This window comes from Doryrhamphus excisus, linkage group LG12 (genome assembly GCF_037039965.1).
Source record: "Doryrhamphus excisus strain RoL-2023G ecotype Guam linkage group LG12, RoL_Dexc_Guam_v1.1, whole genome shotgun sequence".
NCBI classification, from domain to species: domain Eukaryota; kingdom Metazoa; phylum Chordata; class Actinopteri; order Syngnathiformes; family Syngnathidae; genus Doryrhamphus; species Doryrhamphus excisus.
In genome coordinates, this window is record NC_136368.1 from 2,339,991 (window position 1) to 2,357,927 (window position 17,937).

The 17,937-nt window shown below is 41.6% G+C and overlaps 1 protein-coding gene across 2 annotated transcripts; it reads right to left on the reverse strand.

Moving 5' to 3' along the window:
* Window positions 1-270: 270 nt before the first annotated feature.
* col28a2a (collagen, type XXVIII, alpha 2a) lies at window positions 271-17,241 on the reverse strand. 2 transcript variants are annotated; one of them, XM_058081849.2, is made up of 37 exons: window positions 17,128-17,241; window positions 16,104-16,180; window positions 15,851-15,988; window positions 14,277-14,851; window positions 14,160-14,180; window positions 13,996-14,055; window positions 11,613-11,666; window positions 10,984-11,028; window positions 10,866-10,892; window positions 10,743-10,787; window positions 10,275-10,319; window positions 9,809-9,862; window positions 7,846-7,914; window positions 7,681-7,749; window positions 7,508-7,576; window positions 6,763-6,831; window positions 6,120-6,188; window positions 5,971-6,039; window positions 5,825-5,893; window positions 5,425-5,496; window positions 5,274-5,342; window positions 5,126-5,197; window positions 4,758-4,826; window positions 4,591-4,659; window positions 4,413-4,481; window positions 4,263-4,331; window positions 4,040-4,108; window positions 3,715-3,783; window positions 3,560-3,628; window positions 3,410-3,490; window positions 3,283-3,318; window positions 3,181-3,217; window positions 2,228-2,785; window positions 1,789-2,063; window positions 1,479-1,707; window positions 1,214-1,405; window positions 271-650 (listed from the first exon to the last, which is right to left on the reverse strand). In XM_058081849.2, the coding sequence occupies exons 3-37, from the start codon at window positions 15,981-15,983 to the stop codon at window positions 646-648; spliced, it is 3,651 nt and encodes a 1,216-aa protein (XP_057937832.2). In that variant the 5' UTR covers window positions 15,984-15,988; window positions 16,104-16,180; window positions 17,128-17,241; the 3' UTR covers window positions 271-645. The 2 variants fall into 2 exon arrangements, with proteins under 2 accessions (XP_057937832.2, XP_057937830.2); XM_058081847.2 differs by having other exon boundaries at window positions 271-653.
* Between the last annotated feature and the right edge of the window lie 696 nt (window positions 17,242-17,937).

The window sequence follows — 17,937 nt, forward strand, 5'->3', positions numbered from 1 at the left end:
CCGGCTCCTCTCAAAGAGCCAAAAATCCCATCTGTAATGGCAACAGACGGCAAAGCAGGAGGACCAAATTTAAGGAAGTCGACGGCTGGAAGTATTATGGCATATTATGGCATATTGTTTTCACCTAAGATGATTGAACGTATTCTTTTTTGGGGTGTTTGGAGGATATCATTGGTGTCCATTTCCACTCAAGTCAAAATATGCAAAATGTGCTTATTTGCCTCATAAAATCTATGGAGCTGACACACAAGAAGGAGATGCAAATCAACACAAGTTTTATTCTTTTATTAATAAAAACAGACTCATCATTTATTCAAATACAGTAGTCACAAACAGCCAATTCTGATTTGAAGCACTTCAACTTCAGTAGACGGTAGAAAAGGTCTTGTAGCTGCCAATGAAACTTGTCTCAGTTCAAGAAAGATCTCACTCACAGATTCAGTCGATGTAGATGTTGTACATTACAGTCGATGTAGATGCTGTCCATTACACTGCATGGCGGTATTACAAAACCGGTCATTTATTTGGTAGAAATATTTGACATGCTTTTAGGATACTGCTGTTTCCCGACTGCTTTGAAATGGAAAAATAGTAATGCTACAGATTTGGTTATAATCTTGAATGCTCAGGTTTTGTCTTCTTCTTTTATCCTGCTGGGAACAAAACAGAACATTACTCAAGCATCATCATCATCATCATCATCATCATCATCATCATCATCATCATCATCATCGGGTCTGTGAATATTCACAGGGCACTGAATTAAAGCAACTGGACTGTAAGGCCTCGAATCCAGGCAGGCTGCATCAGTTCATGTTCTTGTTCAGCTAACTAGTCTTTGCTTGTAGACTAGATAGGCTGGACGGACCAGGGTTGTTCAGCTAACTAGTCTTTGCTTGTAGACTAGATAGGCTGGACGGACCAGGGTTGTTCAGCTAACTAGTCTTTGCTTGTAGACTAGATAGGCTGGACGGACCAGGGTTGTTCAGCTAACTAGTCTTTGTTTGTAGACTAGATAGGCTGGACAGACCAGGGTTGTTCAGCTAACTAGTCTTTGCTTGCAGACTAGATAGGCTGGACAGACCAGGGTTGTTCAGCTAACTAGTCTTTGAGCACCAACTGGTGAAACCTGCTCGGATGAGAGGAGAAACAACAGTCCAGCCGTGATGCATTCACTGCCCTGACGATAAATCCGATAAAGAACCTCCTGTACCTGTTCTCAATCGAACACAAGTCTTCTTGCATTCGTCTTCTGATTTAAAACGGTTGTCATTCCCGGCACAGCCTCCGTACCAAAACTGTGCACAGGCGTTAGCCTGCTTATCGTAGTACCAGTGGATGCTGTATTCCCTGCACGTTCCTTGGTCTAAGCTGAGGTCACAGCGGGAATGGCGAAGGGAGACCTCTGAGGATGAAGTACGCGTTGAGATGCATTGCATTCAAGAATTGCATCGACTGAAATGAATTGCATGCCTTACTTTCACTTTCTGGCGGGACTGCGGGCTTCCACTGATTGGCGTTTAGGGTGGGACCAGAACCCGGGACGGATGAGGATCCTGTTGATGATGATGATGATAAGACGGCCTCATTGGAGACAGAACTTTCCTTCACATGCAACAACGATGTTTTGTTCACGACAGCCACAGTGCTGCCGGCCCTCACGTGGGCTCTTAAATCTAAATCGTCCCCATCCTCATCTTCCACCACCTGAAGTGATACAAGAATAAAAAGAATATTACTCTAGTATATTTTATATATATTTATATTTCTATGTGAATAGTGAAAGACCTGAATCGGGAGTGGATCAGCACTGATGGGCAGCGTAAAAGTGTCACCGCGGCCTCGGCTATTGGTCCTTCTCAGACTTGTTACTTCCTGTTGGTGCGTGTTACCATTGGTTCCATAAGCATTAGGATGGTACCCGTTGCCGTGCTCTCCGTTCCCATTGTTCCCATTCCGACTTAGCCCATTGTGGCCATTCCAGTGGCCATTTGCTACTCGATTGTAGATGAGGGCGCCGTTTTCATCCTCGCAGAACTGGCTGACCAGTTTAGACTCCAGTGCTGAAATTAAAAAATATATATTCAGAGTCAAAATAGGTACTTCCCATGATGTGCATTGTAGTTAGCTTATATTGACTTGTTTTCGCAGGGAAAGAAATATGTGTTCATGTTTCACATAAGGATTGGGAAAAAAAGTGCAAGTCTGATGATTTGAACATTCTCACCTGGTAAGGTGTTGAAATCATCAATCAGGTACATGTGTTCGCTGTCAGGGTCCGACGCAATCAGGTCGAGTTCCCTCAGAAACTCCGCCTGCGTTGGATCGGAAGAGTTGACGATCCCCAGCGCGTACATCTCAATATTAGCAGCATGAGCCTCTCTCACGGCTATGTCAAGTTTCACTGGCTCTCGCTTGTCCGTCTGGCCGTCGGTGATGACGATGGCGACCTTCCTGACTCCAGGCCGTGCGCTGAAGAAGGCCTCTTGGGTGGCCTTCCTGATGGCGGTGCCAGTGTAGGTGCCCTCCCCCATGTAAGGAATCCTTCGGATCGCCTGCTTCACGTGTTCTTTGTTCATGTAGCGGACCAAGTTGAACTCCAGGCGGACATCCAGGCTGTAGAGGACCAGGCCGATTCTTGTTGCGTTGCGTCCCACTGTGGTCCCGTCAACCAGTCGGGTGACAAAGTCTTTGATGATTTCAAAGTTGTCAGGACCGACGCTTTCGGAGCTGTCGATCACAAAGACGAGTTCCATTGGCCTTTCTTTGCACGTGACACCACATCCTGGTGACACCAAAACACTACATTTACCACTTTGATACTCCTTTGTGTATTCATTAGTGCAGACGCTGCCTAAATAGATAGATACGTCTATGCTAAGAAGTTCGATATATTTCAAGAACAGGTGAAAAAGCATATTATTTGAATCAACTTCACTCGCTCCTGTTTTTCCCATTTATTATGTTTTTTTTTACATTTCTATTTCTATTCTATTTCTACTTCAATCTTCTTCTTGGAATTTTGACTTTATAATTATAATATGACTTTATTTTCTCATAATGTTTTTCCCAAAACATGCTAGGTTAATTGGCCACTCCAAATTGTCCATAGGTATGAATGTGAGTGTGAATGGTTGTTTGTCTATATGTGCCCTGTAAAACAAAACACTTTGGACTTACCGCATATTTCTTTAATGAGCTTTATAATGTCCTCTCTCTGAAAAACACGCATCATTTAGACAAGCGCCGTTACAAGGTCGATGTTCGATTCAAGGATCTTACCGTGAGGCCTGGTTCTCCTTTTGTTCCTGCTCTTCCCTGTTATTTGATGAAGGGTCAGTTTGAATTATTTGACGAGACTCCATACACCATCATGTTTATTATCTTGCAAAGGTGTATTTTCACGTACTGCTTCACCAGGAAGTCCAATATCTCCTAAATCTCCCTTGGCACCTTTCACCCCCCTCTCTCCGTGAGCGCCACGGTCACCCTAGGACATGTTACATAACTCAACTCCAATCAGAGTGTTCAAAGATGAACGTGTACTTTACTGTCTTACTTTAGCTCCTGGTAATCCATCTCCCGGTGGCCCTCGATGTCCAGTCATACCTTGGGATCCTGGATCACCCTGAAAACAAGTAAGATTTTCAAAAAATGACATTTTCATAAGTAACAATAACTCCTGGGAAGGTAAAGTGATGATGAAACTTGTACCTTGGGTCCTTGAATACCCTCTCCTGGAGGTCCATGTGGGCCAGCAGGTCCTGGTCTCCCAACATTACCCTTCAAACACATTTTCAGTCAAATCACTGCTGTAATGATTCATATGCCTTTCATTACCTTCCAGAAGTGCCAGGCAGAAAAGCCCTGGAGATCTGGCATTTATGACCCGGAAAATCGTGGATATTTGGTAAAAAAAATGTATGGGCGTATTAATTACTCACATTTTTTTCACCATTTCTTCTTGTTTTGTTACAAAACGTTGACATTTACACATTGCGAAGAAACTGTGTATGAATTAATATGGAAATAATCTCACTGGGGGGCCTTGTATTCCCTCTCCAGGTGGGCCGGGCAATCCTGGTAATCCCCTAAAGCCAATGTCACCCTGGAAAAAGACACAATGGTAATGGTAATGTGACAAACGAGTACCAGGATTGTTTTAAGTTTCAGCATAAAACCCTGATCAGAGCATCCTGACTTTCAACACAAAGTCCAAAGAAAAACATGCAAATTAAGCATCATAAATACAGTAGAGGAACCTTAGGTCCTGGGATTCCTATTCCTTCTGGTCCAGGCTCTCCTGGTAAACCCGGTAAGCCTGGTTGGCCCTGGAAAAGAAACATGTTAACCACTTAACAGTTTAAAGTAAGAGGTTGCTTATTTTCCGGGTTCTGGTCGATGGTACAAACCAAAGGACCAGGGCTGCCTTCGCCTTTTGGGCCAACTGGACCAGGTGGACCGCTAAGACCTCGATCCCCCTGGAGAACCAAAGCACAGGCATGGTCATATCAACAACCTGGGACCCTAATGAGGATAAGCGGGATAGAAAATCGACAATGGATGGACTGGGTTCTAAATATAGTTTACCTTTGGACCTGGAAGCCCAAGGCCTGTTTCTCCAATTGGTCCAGGTGGACCAGAAGGACCTAGATCCCCCTGAAAACAAAACAGAGTGATGATTACTAGTTTTGACCAACGTCTTGTTTAATTGTCTGTTAATCCAGTAGAGTTTTACTGTATGTTGGGTTATTCACCTTTGGGCCGGTTATGGATCGTCCTGGCTGCCCTGGATTGCCCTGTAGACCTGGCACCCCACGTTCACCCTAGAAAGGTTGAGTTTGCATGTGGTTATTCATGAAAGCATCATCATTTGATCCTTCCTACGAGGTATGAGCCAGATACTCATTATTATGCATGTTTGCCGCAAACGAGCATGAAAATAGTACAGCTCGTCATTATCCGCAACCATTTTGAAAGGAAATCCTCATTGGTGCGTAAAACAGGTGTTCTACCTACAATATAAGAATTTTGTTAATATTCAGTTGGCAGTTAATGTTGTGACTGGCCACAACATTAGGTACACCTGCAAAGCTCCAAGTACTCGCTCATCCCTACTTCCTACCTTTGGTCCAGATGGTCCTGAGATCCCTGGAGGTCCATGTAACCCACGAATGCCCCTGAGACCCTGGTCTCCCTACATGGGAATACCATAAACGGAAAAAAAACTTGTTAAAAAAACCCTGCAAACTACCAACGAAGAAGATGCACACCTTCTCTCCTTGAGTGCCAACACCTGGAGGTCCCTCAGAACCTCTTGAACCGGGAAACCCAGGCTCACCCTAGAAGAGGAAATGTAATCTTTAGTCGCTTGATTCAAGTCAGGCAGATAAATTTTAGTTTTGTTGCTGAAAGGTTCTTTACTTTCTGCCCTGGGGCCCCATCTTCTCCTGGAAGACCCGGCAAGCCGCCCAAACCAGCAGATCCAGGTTCTCCCTGTGCCCACACAGATCCATATTTTCATACTGATAGACTCATGAAGTATGGGCTAAATAATTCATATTACACCCTAAATGCTCAATAAATCTATCATAGGCTTTGGGTAAAGCATCACAGTATTTTGGTTCTGTTGTGCAATATACTTGTACACATTTTCTACTGCCAGCCAATCACAGGGCACAGATAGACAAACAACCATTCACACTCACATTCATATATTCACCCACTTCAAATAATTATTAGAGTTGAAATTTGGGAACGAGCAGCCCCTCTCCACTTACCACCTGCTTCTACTTAAGGCTCCGCCCACTTTGCGTTATCTCACCTTTGGACCCGGTTCACCAATGCCTCTCTCTCCTGGAGATCCTTGCTCTCCAGGTAAACCTTGGTCCCCCTACAAAGACATTGTAACACCCATGACTGTTTTCCTAGCAGGCAGTAGTTTCTATAACAAGAATGGTTTCCACCAACCTTCGGTCCTGGCAAACCTTCTCCTGGGATCCCTCGTCCTCCTGGCGGACCCCTTGGACCTTCCACTCCCTGTACAGTAATATGGATCATTCCAGCGATAACATCTGCAATGTGCATGCGTTATGGTGTGAAATGATGAAAATGGAAACCTTGTCGCCCTGGATGCCCACTCCTGTCAGCCCAGTGGGTCCTGGAGGTCCTGCAGGCCCTAATTCACCCTAGAAGCAAAGTATTGAAGACACATTATCATGTCAAAAGAGACACACTCAATGAATAATTCAGTCGGCCTCTTAAGGATTTACCTGTGATTGCCCATATTTCTCGGTTTTGGCATGCACAGAAATATTAAGCGGGCATACATTCACACACGTCATGCATTGGTTGTTAGCTGTGTGTCATAAAATAGCCTCATACAGATTTGACCTACCAACCAACAGTTATATTAATCTTTGTTTTGCTGGGTCTTTGCTCATTTGCATACTAAGAGTGATTGGATGTTTTTGGACGATTAAACATGTTGTTTGTGTCACCGGTGAACAACAGCAACTGAAGAGAAAATGTTTGACTTTGAACGTGAGTTCTGGGGTGGCATCTAATGGTTTTTATTGCAAATGTTGATCCAAAATCAAATGAAAATATCAATGTCAAGCTAGCATTAGGTTTTGGAGGGAAAAGGAGTCAAAATTTAAAAATGAATATGTGTACAAATTTACAGTTTATTGTCATTCACCGATGATTCCGCAGGACGTAAACCCCCCACAAACGATTTAATGGCATTCTGATGATACTCACCCGTTCTCCTTTAAGTCCGACCCCCTGCTGTCCTCTCGAGCCCCTAGGTCCAGGCAGCCCTCGATCCCCCTGCGAAGTCAAAGTATGTCTCGTTAGTTGCCTGGTTGGGTCTTTGCCAAGTCCATATTGTCATCAATGGAGACGGTTTTGAAAAGGAGCGTGTTGGCTCCTGTTACCCACTTACCATTTCATGAGTGGGCCTGAAAGGAATGGAAGTACTCTATTTGTTTTCTTAAACTGCAGTGGGCTTTTTTCCAGTGACTTGCAGCGTTGTCAAACTAGGGTCAAAGTGATTCTGATACTCGCTGGAGTATCTCCTTTCATCTCTTAACTAAGAACCTCCCAGTATTGAATGCCAACTCAGGTGATGGCAACACAAACTAATAAATTTTATATATTTCTAACACTAGAAACCAAATGGTTTGACTCGCTGATGGGGAGGAGGGGGCTAGTTTTAGCTAATGACCCATACCGAGATGCAAACCGTATACTTTTGTACTGTAAACATGGCAGTCATGAGCACACCACAGGAGTGTGATGCTGCAGTACCTTACCTTCACATCATTTTATTCAAAAGTAAAAAAGTAGTGACACAAGTAATTACTCAAGTAAGAGCAAAGAAAAAATATTTTAAAAAGAACAATTTGGTTCAGGTTTGTGTCGTGACATAAATTATGTGAAACACAACATGAAATGTTGCAAAACATCCTGTTATTTTTTAAGAAAAGGGCAAATTAAATGATACCTTTGGTCCAGGAAAGCCCTCACCCTGAGGTCCCTTTTCGCCCTGGACACCTTGTGGTCCTTGGGGTCCCTGTAAAAAAACTAATTCATAAAGAACTGCATGCATACACAAGTAAAAGTCCATATTCATAACATTCATATTACATGACACTTCATTAAAGCATCCAAACTCACAGGTGGGCCGTGTTCACCAAGTCCTGGAGGACCAGGAGGACCTGGCCGGCCGTGGAATCCCATGTCACCCTGTACAATTTGACAAATGTAACGATGATGTGAATGCAGGGAAACCAATGCAGATAAGAAAACAGATCAAGCCAAAAATAAGACTTGGTGACATACTTTCGGTCCTGGTAGCCCAATGCCAGTTTCCCCTTGAATTCCTGCAGGGCCGGGTGGTCCACGTTCCCCCTGTCATCAAACGTAAGTTATCAGTGATCTCATCACAGGTCAGGACATGCTTCAGGTCTTCACATGTTGCAGTGTCTCACAGCTTATGCAACCTTGGCATAAAGAACAAAGCACTTTGCTCTTGAAAATCCTTTACCTTTGTATTCCATCCCACTGTCTTTGCAGTTTGACGACAGAGCCAGTGAACTGGACTTCCACTTCATTAAAAGAACTGTAGCCAACCCTACCGAACCATAATCTCGGATTCCCAATCCTAACCCCCTAAGACTTTCTACCAGCCAAAGAAAGAAAATTGCTGGTAAGTTACTATTGATGCCACAATGATACAGTATCATTTCTATTGTGTTTAAACACCATAGCAAGACTGTGGCAGCTTCCACTCAAAATTGATTTTGTGTTTCCGGATCCTTTACTGGTAGCTTGCAGCACAAAGCTGAACCCCTTTTAAGTACTTGCTAGTATGACCAACCACAGCAGAGGTGGGCCGTGGGTGAAATATATTAAAATAAACCGTTTTAACAGGAACCACAAAAGTGAAACATTACAGAAATGACCACGTTAAAAATAATGTTCAAAATTTAAAACTTTCTTATGCGTTTTAATCCATCCAATTCAGACATATTATATTGTAAAATTGTTGGTCTCGCTTAAAAATGCACTCTTTTAGTTGTATTCACTGTTAAAAATATGATACGGCTTTCATGGAAATACATTTCAAAATATGACACTTTCATGGCTCTTTTCGCCAAAAAGGTTCTCGACCCCTGTTATACATGACACCTGTGATCACTTTCATAGCAAGGAATCTGAACGAGGCCAGACCAGGTGATGTGGGATGATTTACGCCTGTGGAAATGTTGCATACATGTCCTCACACGGGCAAGACACAGATACTTGTCATGTACTGTGCTTTATGTAATACTTCAACTTGCTACAGACACTGCTGGAGGCACTTCCTCGAACAGACTAACTACCCCCCCACCCCCCTAAATATAAAAGCAATGCAAGTAACATGTCATTTATTGTGGAACTGTTACTTGGATTGCATTTGTATAAATTAGCGCTGTCAAAGTACGAGTTAACAGAAGTTTCCTTTTAACAGCACTCGATTAAAGTGTGCTGTAGTGAAAAGTTGGAACAAATATTGATGGGAAATGGAGAAAGAAAAGAGTATTTAGTTTGGTAAAGTTAGCTTCAAAGCTCTGGCAGATGGCTCTTGTAGCAAGACCAAAGTAATTTACTGTGGCTGTGTTTGACTTATCACGGATTACATGGCCTGCCAGAGACTGGAGCAGTGCAGGTATTGTTTTTATTGTCATATAAAGTGCTACCTTGGCATAAGAGTGGCCCAACTAACCAGTGGTTTCCACATTTTTACATCTCTATGATGATTTTTGCTTTGAACTGCCAGCTAAATTGGAGTTCCAGCTGCTATTGACGGGTTTTCAATGGCTGAAGTCCAGTGTTTTGCTTTCGATTTAGCATCGAACTAGCTAGGGGAGATTTTTATGATGTATTGTATAAAACTAAGCAGGAATAAAATCAAATGAATAGCACTAAACTTGTTGCACTTGTGCAAGTTTCATTGACATGTGTCAACGAGTACACTTAAGTTAGTATAAGAAGCCGAGTGAGTAAAAGGAATGGAGTTCGCCATCACTGCATCTACTGTGTCTTGCGTGGAAGTGCACGCAATCCACTGGAACATCATCAAATATTTCCCAGTGATGTTTCATTCTTTTGTTATGAGGATAATGACAGGGAAGATTTGCAAATGCTAACAAAGGGCTCTGTAACAAACTGCTTCCTGTGTTGATCATAAAACTGCGGCCTGTTTCAGTTATTATATAGGAAACATAAATTTGACAGGATGTGTTATTAACAAGACACTAACCTGCTTTCCCTGCGGGCCCGCTGGTCCGACGTCTCCATGTGGTCCCGGTAGCCCCTGCATAGACACAATAGACGCCATTCAAAACTACAAACTACAAAACTGAATGCCAAATAAGCCCCTCTACCTGCCCACACCCACAACCAAAACTTGAAATTATGATTATTTATTCAAAATTTGTACAAATTACTGTTTATGCTGTACATTGTCGTTCATATTTGATGTCATCTATTTATTCTCCACATTATTATTATTATTTATTATTATGTGGGAACATTTCGTTGGCAATTTCACTGCTATGGTCATCCAAATGGGAACACACTGCAGGCAAAATAGCAAACTCATTTTCCCGGGGCAAAAATAACACAACAAGTAACATATGTAACTGCACCACATGGACAATGCGGGTATTGAAATATACGCTTAGACAGTTTATTTCCCTACAATACTGTACTGTACAATGACTAACCTGTAGCCCCCTCAGTCCTCTTACACCAATTGTACCCTCAGGACCCTGCAGGAGGTCACATAAAACATGTTATGTGAAGCAAATGTATGGACCAAATGAAAAAAAAAACACTATACAGTGGTATGAAAAAGTTTGGGCACCCCTGACAATGTATGCAGGTCAAGGGTCAATACACAAATACATTTTGTGTTCCAATAATTAGTGTTCAATAAAACAAGGGTGCCCAAATGTAGGCACCTGTCTACTTTAGTTGAAATAATGATTGCACATTTTCTGTAAATCCTATAAAGTTCATTTCCTGTGTCATTTCACTGTGTTGGTCTGCTATATGAATGGACGATCCATCCCAACAAGCAGTCATTTACAAAGGAACATCTGGAACATCTGGAACATTACCAGGGGAGCCCAAACCTTTTCATACCACTGTATATACAGTATACTGTATGTGGTGGTTTAATGATGTTGTACCCTGTCTCCTTTGATTCCTGGAGTGCCGCATTCTCCCCTTTCGCCCTGTGGACATGTTGTCATTGAGTATTACCAGCTGTTGTACATGCATATCATAAAATGCAATATACATCATCGACTTACCTTATCTCCTTTATAACCTGGTTTTCCCTGCCCATGAACATCATTATTAGTGTTTCAAGTGTATAAAGAAGGAAGGTGCACTGTACAAACTTGAACTGAAAATGTTTGCTTTGATTACCTCAGCCCCTTGTTGTCCGGGTAGACCACCAAGACCTGCTTCACCCTGAAATGTGGCCAAGATACTGAGCTGTTAGACCAGTAAATACAAGTTCATCCAATCTTTAGTCCAGGGGTCCAACAAGGGCCACATACTGACAATGAAGTTTGTGTGTGGGGGGGTATTTGTATGTATTTTTAAATTTCCTAAAAAGTTATTTTTATGATGTATTTATTATTATTTTAATATTAACATAATAATTATAAAATTAGTATAGTTAATATTAATATTATCGGTAGTTAGTGTATTTTGTATATAGTACAGGGTGGGCCAAAAGTAGGGTTTACTCATATATTCAGCATCATTCATCAGCCGTAGAATTACAGCTAACCTAACTATACTATTATGTGTCATACACATCTGCAAGATGCCAAGTGGGGTACATTGTGGTTGCCTGCAACCATGCATTACATGATGTTATTGTGTTCTCTAGCCTGTATCTTCCTTAGAATTGACACATGTTGGTTAACCACATTCACGGTGAAAAATGGATGTCAGGTGTGGAACTCCCTACAAAGTATAAATCAGTTTTTATAGACCCTCTCAGCTACAGAAAAAAAGTCTAGCCATGTGTGTGAAAAGGTGCACACCTTCTGCCCTTTCTGGCCCGGGGCGCCATCTTCTCCAGAGCGACCTTTCTTCCCCTGGAGAATGAAACAGAATCAAAGGTTAAACTGTCTGCTCCTTCATGCATGAAACAATTCTAAGTGCATTTCAATGATGAAAGAACGTAATAAATGAACATTTACATAAGGTGACTTTTAACCTTCCTGTTTTGCTAGGAGTTATTGTATATGTTGAATTAAATGTTTCTCACTTCAATCACCCAAAATGGAGCCAAAGAAAGTTTAAAGTGCCAGTATTTTGAACATAAGGGAAAAAATACGATTGAATGGAATATAGTAACTTATGACAAAACAGGACGGTGTTCTGTCTTGCTGCTATTCCGTGTATTTGGGAACACTCACATCAACAACACATCTGAGGTCTTCAATGAAGGTAAATGTAACCTTAAATGGTCATTTAGATTGTTAATTCCTCATTCATATGCATTTATATACATACGTTGGGCTGGGTGATATTTTCCTGCCACAAAATAAGGATATGCTTGTTTATTTTCAAGTATATTTGACTTGTTGACATTTAAAAATGTCCTCTTAAACCAGGCATTCCTTCATATTTCCTTCTTGGATTGTAGCAGAGCTAAAGAGTTTGGTATAAAAATATTATATTTGATGGTGTCTATATTTATTTACAAAAGAATGGCCCACTTTAATGTAGCCGCTATTTTTAGATGCTATTTTTTAATGTGCATCTTGTATGAAGCTTTAAAATATAAAAGATTATTTATTTTGACCATCAACTTGACACGCACATTTGGCTTTATATCCATATAATATCCACATAATATCCACATTCAACCCAAATATGAGTATTTGGTCCGTGTCGCCCACATTTGCAATACAATACGCATTTTTCAGCCTCCCCCGTCCTTCAAACTAAGTGACGCCATCGCATTCACTTACAAAAACGCAAAGGCAAAAGTTGACATTGTTTACAGGCTGAGACGCTTTTGACAGAGGTTTTGGGGTGAAAGGTTAACGTGCTGACGCGTGAATGTGTGCAAAGCACTTAAGGACGATCAATGTCTATTCTGCTCACAGAGGGCATGAGTTGTCTTGCCCGCTGAGGGGTCGAGGGGTTATTGCGTCTGAGATGCACCTGGATGCGTCAGCGGCTGTCCTGCAGACGCCTTCATGACCATTTCACCAATCAGAGCAATTAAGAGAGCCTCCTCGTCTGAGCGTAAGAATGCAAAGAATCTCTCCGTGGAGTAGGCACCTGGTTAATAACCGCTCAGATGTCTGTCAGCACGGCATCATTATCTTCTAGCGCGATGGAATAAACGCCTGCATGGACTACCGGCCTGACAAATTGCAGATACTTATGCCGGGATGAAAGAAAAGAAGGGTTAAAAAATTTTAACAAAATAAATTTCGTATTTTGCAGCCCCGGGGGCGTGGCAGACGTTAATCTATAGACTGTAACTATTACGTACGGTTCTCTGATTGGTTTATTGCTGCCAGCATACTTACTGTATGTATTGTTCATACATTTTTACAGATTTTGGAACTCGGTGCACACATAAGGCGCATCATCAATTTTTTAGAAAATGAAAGGCTTTTAAGTGCGCTTTTAAGTGCGCTTTTAAGTGCGCTTTTAAGTGCGCTTTTAAGTGCGCTTTTAAGTGCGCTTTTAAGTGCGCTTTTAAGTGCGCTTTTAAGTGCGCTTTTAAGTGCGGAAAAATACGGTATAAAATGCACATACATAACATACAAAACACCCATAAGGCGCATCATCAATTTTTTAGAAAATGAAAGGCTTTTAAGTGCGCCTTATAGTGCAAAAAATACGGTATATAATGTAAAAAAACTGTTAAATAAAAAGAAATACATAAAGAAAAGTTACATAAATGAAAGCAAAGTAGCTTACCAAAGTAGCACAACAACATTTTTACAGATTTTGGAACTCAGTGCACCCATAAGGCGCATCATCAATTTTTTTTGAAAATGAAAGGCTTTTAAGTGCGCCTTATAGTGCGAAAAATACAGTATAAAATGTAAAAAAAACCTGTCAAATAAAAATACATACAAGAAAAGTTACATAAATTAAAGCAAATAAAACATTAAAATTTGGTGCCCCACTCATTTATGTTCTTTTTCTCGACAAATTTCTGTCACTGAAAATATATTGGTAAAAATAATCATGTCGTTATTAAACACAGCTCTTATTATCTCGTGAAGTGGAAGGTGAAAGAGGCATCGTTTGTGTGGAACATGCCTGCAAGCTCTAAAGGTGGGCAAAGGAGCATTTAAGCTGATCAGTCAAACGTGTGGAATTACTGTTCAAAGATTTTTCAAAAGCTATCCTGAGGACACGTCTACTGGTTGTTCCAAAGAAGTTTCCACTCACCGCAGGCCCGCTGGGCCCCCTCTCGCCTTTCTCACAAGTACATTTCTGAGCCAGAGGGCACTGAAAAAAAAAGAAAATGGACGTAGAATGTATGGAACTCAACCTGGTTTCTTCATGAGTGAATGTCAGCATGCAAGCTTGAACCAAAAAAAAGCAAGACTTACTCCTTCATCTGCCAGGTCACTCTGGAAAAAAAAGAGAAACAATATTTCATTGGATATACATATTTGTATATATATACTTTTACAAAATGAAAATGACCAAGAACTACTCATACTCACAATCTTGGAGGCCATTTTCTCCACTATGTTCGTGTCCTGCAGGTTGTGGAGGAAGTGGGAAGTAGGAGAGCTGGCGAGGAGGCGGAGCTGAGCCACATTTGCCGGCTCGTTGGCAGTCCGGGTGATACCAAGAGTGAAGAACTTAATCCCCTGGTTCTTGGCATCTGCGACGGCAGAGAAAATATCGGGGTTCCTCGGGTGGGCGGAACCGTCAGTGAGGAGCACGGCTATTTTGACGCCACCCGAGATGGACTCCTCCAGGTAGATCTTGGTCATGTTGGTGATGGCGTAGGTGGTGTAGGTGCCATGGCCGATGTAGACGATGGGAGCCACGTGGTTCTTGAAGTTCTCCAAGCCCCTCCAGTCGCTGAATCGTTGCTCTGTGATGACGTGGCTGCTGTACTGGAGCAGCGCCACCCGCAGGCTCAGTCTGCGGCCTGTATTTAGCTTCAGGCCGTGGAGTTTCTCCACCAAGTTCATGGAAAACTGCTTCTCCTGCTCGTGGTTGTCCTTGGCACTCTCAGAGCTGTCCAACAGGAAGGACAGCTCCAGGCTGCAGTCCTCATCCAGGATGGCTGTGTGGAGAAACACCAGGAGGAGGTTACCAAACACGACAACTCCTTGCAACGTTCAAAATCCATCGGACTTCAGCAACAAACTGTTCACATGTTCCATGTTTACAAAACACTGCCATATTTTCTCTTCCTGGCTTGGAATCTCTTTTGGAAAGTTAGCTGGAGTGTGAATGGTTGTTTGTCTATATGTGCCCTGTGATTGGCTGGCCACCAGTCCAGGGGTGTACCCCGCCTCTCGCCCCAAGACAGCTGGGATAGGCTCCAGCATACCCCTGCGACCGTAGTGAGGATAAGCGATAGAAAATGGATGGAGGTCACAAAAGTGGAAAAAGTTGTACTGTAATGAGAAATTCTTAATATTCTGAGAAAAAGTAATGTCATTTGAAATGCAGTTGAAATACTATAGAATTCATAATACTATGAAGAAAAAAACATAACAGAGTGGGCATGCCTGGAAGCGGGCCGTGGGTGGTATAAATCTATAAAACAGACCAAGCACAAATCCAGCTGGAATAGGTGCAGATTCTGGAATATCTCGAAAGTTTTCTGTAGGGGGGTTATTGTGTGTAGCTACTCTATGGGGGTCCACAACTCAATACAAAAGGGTGGAAAAATGAGCATAATAGGTCCCCTTTTAAGAAAAAATAAGTTATGTTTTAAAAGCTGTAATATTATGAGAGACAAACTAAACAAAATACACACAATATACAATACACCCGGCGCTACAGTAACATTACTGGCCCCTAGTGACCAGTGTACATTACTGCATGTCACAGCTTAGATGCATTTTTTTAATTAATAATAATTAGCTTTTTTAACAAATGACAAAGTGGAGATGCAGTTTTTTCTTGAACTGTATATAACTTTTGAGCATATCTACATGTGTTGCTGTAAGTTTCCAAAATATCCAAGCGGAAAAGTTGCATCTTTCAGTTGTCACCATGTGGTCCTGCCTACAAAAACATTTGGACAGCTGTTGCATTTGGAAATTGTTCTCACCTTGTCCATCGTAAATAGTTGCAGCCGACGGTTTTGTGCGAGTCTTTCTGTTGTCATGCAGGTCTTGGGCCCTGCCCTCACGAGTCAGTGCTGCGGCCAACAGTACGGATGCAAAAGAGATGAGCATCCTCATCTCCTCTTCCAATGAGAAAAAGCAGCAAGGAACAAAGGAGGTTAATTATTTTCTACTAACAAGTCAAAATACACACATGCAATATTTACAACTGCAGTTTGTAGTGTTTTGCTTCCTTACTGGTGATAGATTGAAGGTGGCGACCTGCAGAAGGACCAGCTGCGGTTATCTCATTGATGGTGTATCAGCAGCAATGTCTGTGAGGAGCAGAGAAAGCGAGAACTTGGAGCAGTCGGCTCGTCTTTTATAAGGTGGAACCACCCCACCTCGTTCAATGGATAGACTCCCTCTTCAGCCTCAGGGCTTGTGAAGACGGGAATATCTTTCCAAGTTGGAATGTTAGGCCCTGCAAATGTTGCTTTGCAACTTTGTGGTTTTACACACACACACACACACACATTGTGAACGTAACATTGCATGGCAGAAAATGCTCTTCCTTATTTTTGAATGCAAAAGTGCAGAAAAAGGGTTGGTAGAAACCAGGGTTTTCAACATATAGTTCAACACGAATGGCTGAATTATTTGCAATTATTTTAAATCATGGCAGAAACCCAGGAGGAGGCTGTCAGCACATAGCCAAATAAAGGTGTAATTATCACAATTTTATAGACAAAATGATACTATTTATAGATGTGACAGAGAGTTAGGGCACGATTGTATTACAATTAATGGAATTGTATTATTTGTACACTGCATCCAATCGTTCTATTTTTTAAAAATGTTAAAAAATGTCATCCAATACTTCTCTACAAGAGAGGAGAAATATGATCTCAGGGAAGAAGTACATTTGAAACACTTATATGCTAGGTATAAGTGCTTCGGTACGAGGTGCATTATTTAAAAAAAAAACAAAAAACCTTAAACTGTATTATGGAAAGCAGGAAGTGAACAAATGTAACAGTTTCTGATTGTAAAAGTACCAGATGGAGGGGTAGGGGTAAGTCTCTCTTATTTTATATTATATTTATAATATTCAGAGCCTGCCTGGGAAATGGTAGAAAATAATTTGTACATACTGCAAATGGAAGCTGTCAGAACTGTTCTCTTAAATGTCGAAAACAAATGACACATTATAAGAATTTGGCAAAATGTCTCAGTGGTAAAACTTGACTAATTAGAATCGATGCATGCATACGTTCCTCACCTGTGAGAGTTGGGGGTTCAAAAGTTTAAAGGCCATAATGGCAATGACCTTTGCATTCCAAGATGACCTCTGCTGCCTGGAGAAACAAAGTGACAAAGTTCATTGTGTTCATGAAAATTAAATTAAATCATGCTGGTCTTGAAAAACCAGCATAGACCAACTACAAGCATGACCAGCAAGACCAGCATATGTTGTGTTTTTATGTTGGCCACTCCAAATTATCCATAGGTATGAATGTGAGTGTGAATGGTTGTTTGTCTATATGTGCCCTGTGATTGGCTGGCGACCAGTCCAGGGTGTACCCCGCCTCTCGCCCGAAGACAGCTGAGATAGGCCCCAGCACCCCCCTCGACCCTCGTGAGGAAAAAGCGGTAGAAAATGAATGAATGAATGAATACAAAATGGGCCTAACACCTGACCCATGTGGAAACCCCCTCAAGACCACCAAACATGTTGATGAGGACCTTCCCATCTGGACACACTGTGATCTATCTAATCATTTTTCAACCAATAAAAGGCATGTTTTGATAAGCCAACTTTGTGTATGTTGTACAAGTAGGCTATTGTAATGTAATGTAATGCAAATGTAGCAAGTAGGCTAATACGCTACACACACTTTCTTTAAATCCAGTGCTTCAAACCTTAAGGTTTACTTTAAGCTACTATGTTTGTTTCCTAAAGCCGGTTTGGTATCTTGATAAGGAGAAATCCCATTTTTAAAAACCTGATGCAGTAAAAGAGTTAAAAGTAAAATTGAAGAAAGTAAAGGATATATAACTTTAGTTTTTCACAAGGGAATGATAAATACCG

Excerpts from the sequence above, each read along its gene's own strand:
- col28a2a (XM_058081847.2), bottom strand. The coding sequence starts at position 15,983 with ATGAGGATGCTCATCTCTTTTGCATCCGTACTGTTGGCCGCAGCACTG. Across the intron at positions 6,832-7,507 it reads AGGGCTTTCCTGGACCAAAG|GGGGATCGAGGGCTGCCTGG; the intron begins GTATCATTTAAT and ends TTGACTTCGCAG. Across the intron at positions 4,109-4,262 it reads TAGGAATCCCAGGACCTAAG|GGTGACATTGGCTTTAGGGG; the intron begins GTTCCTCTACTG and ends GTCTTTTTCCAG.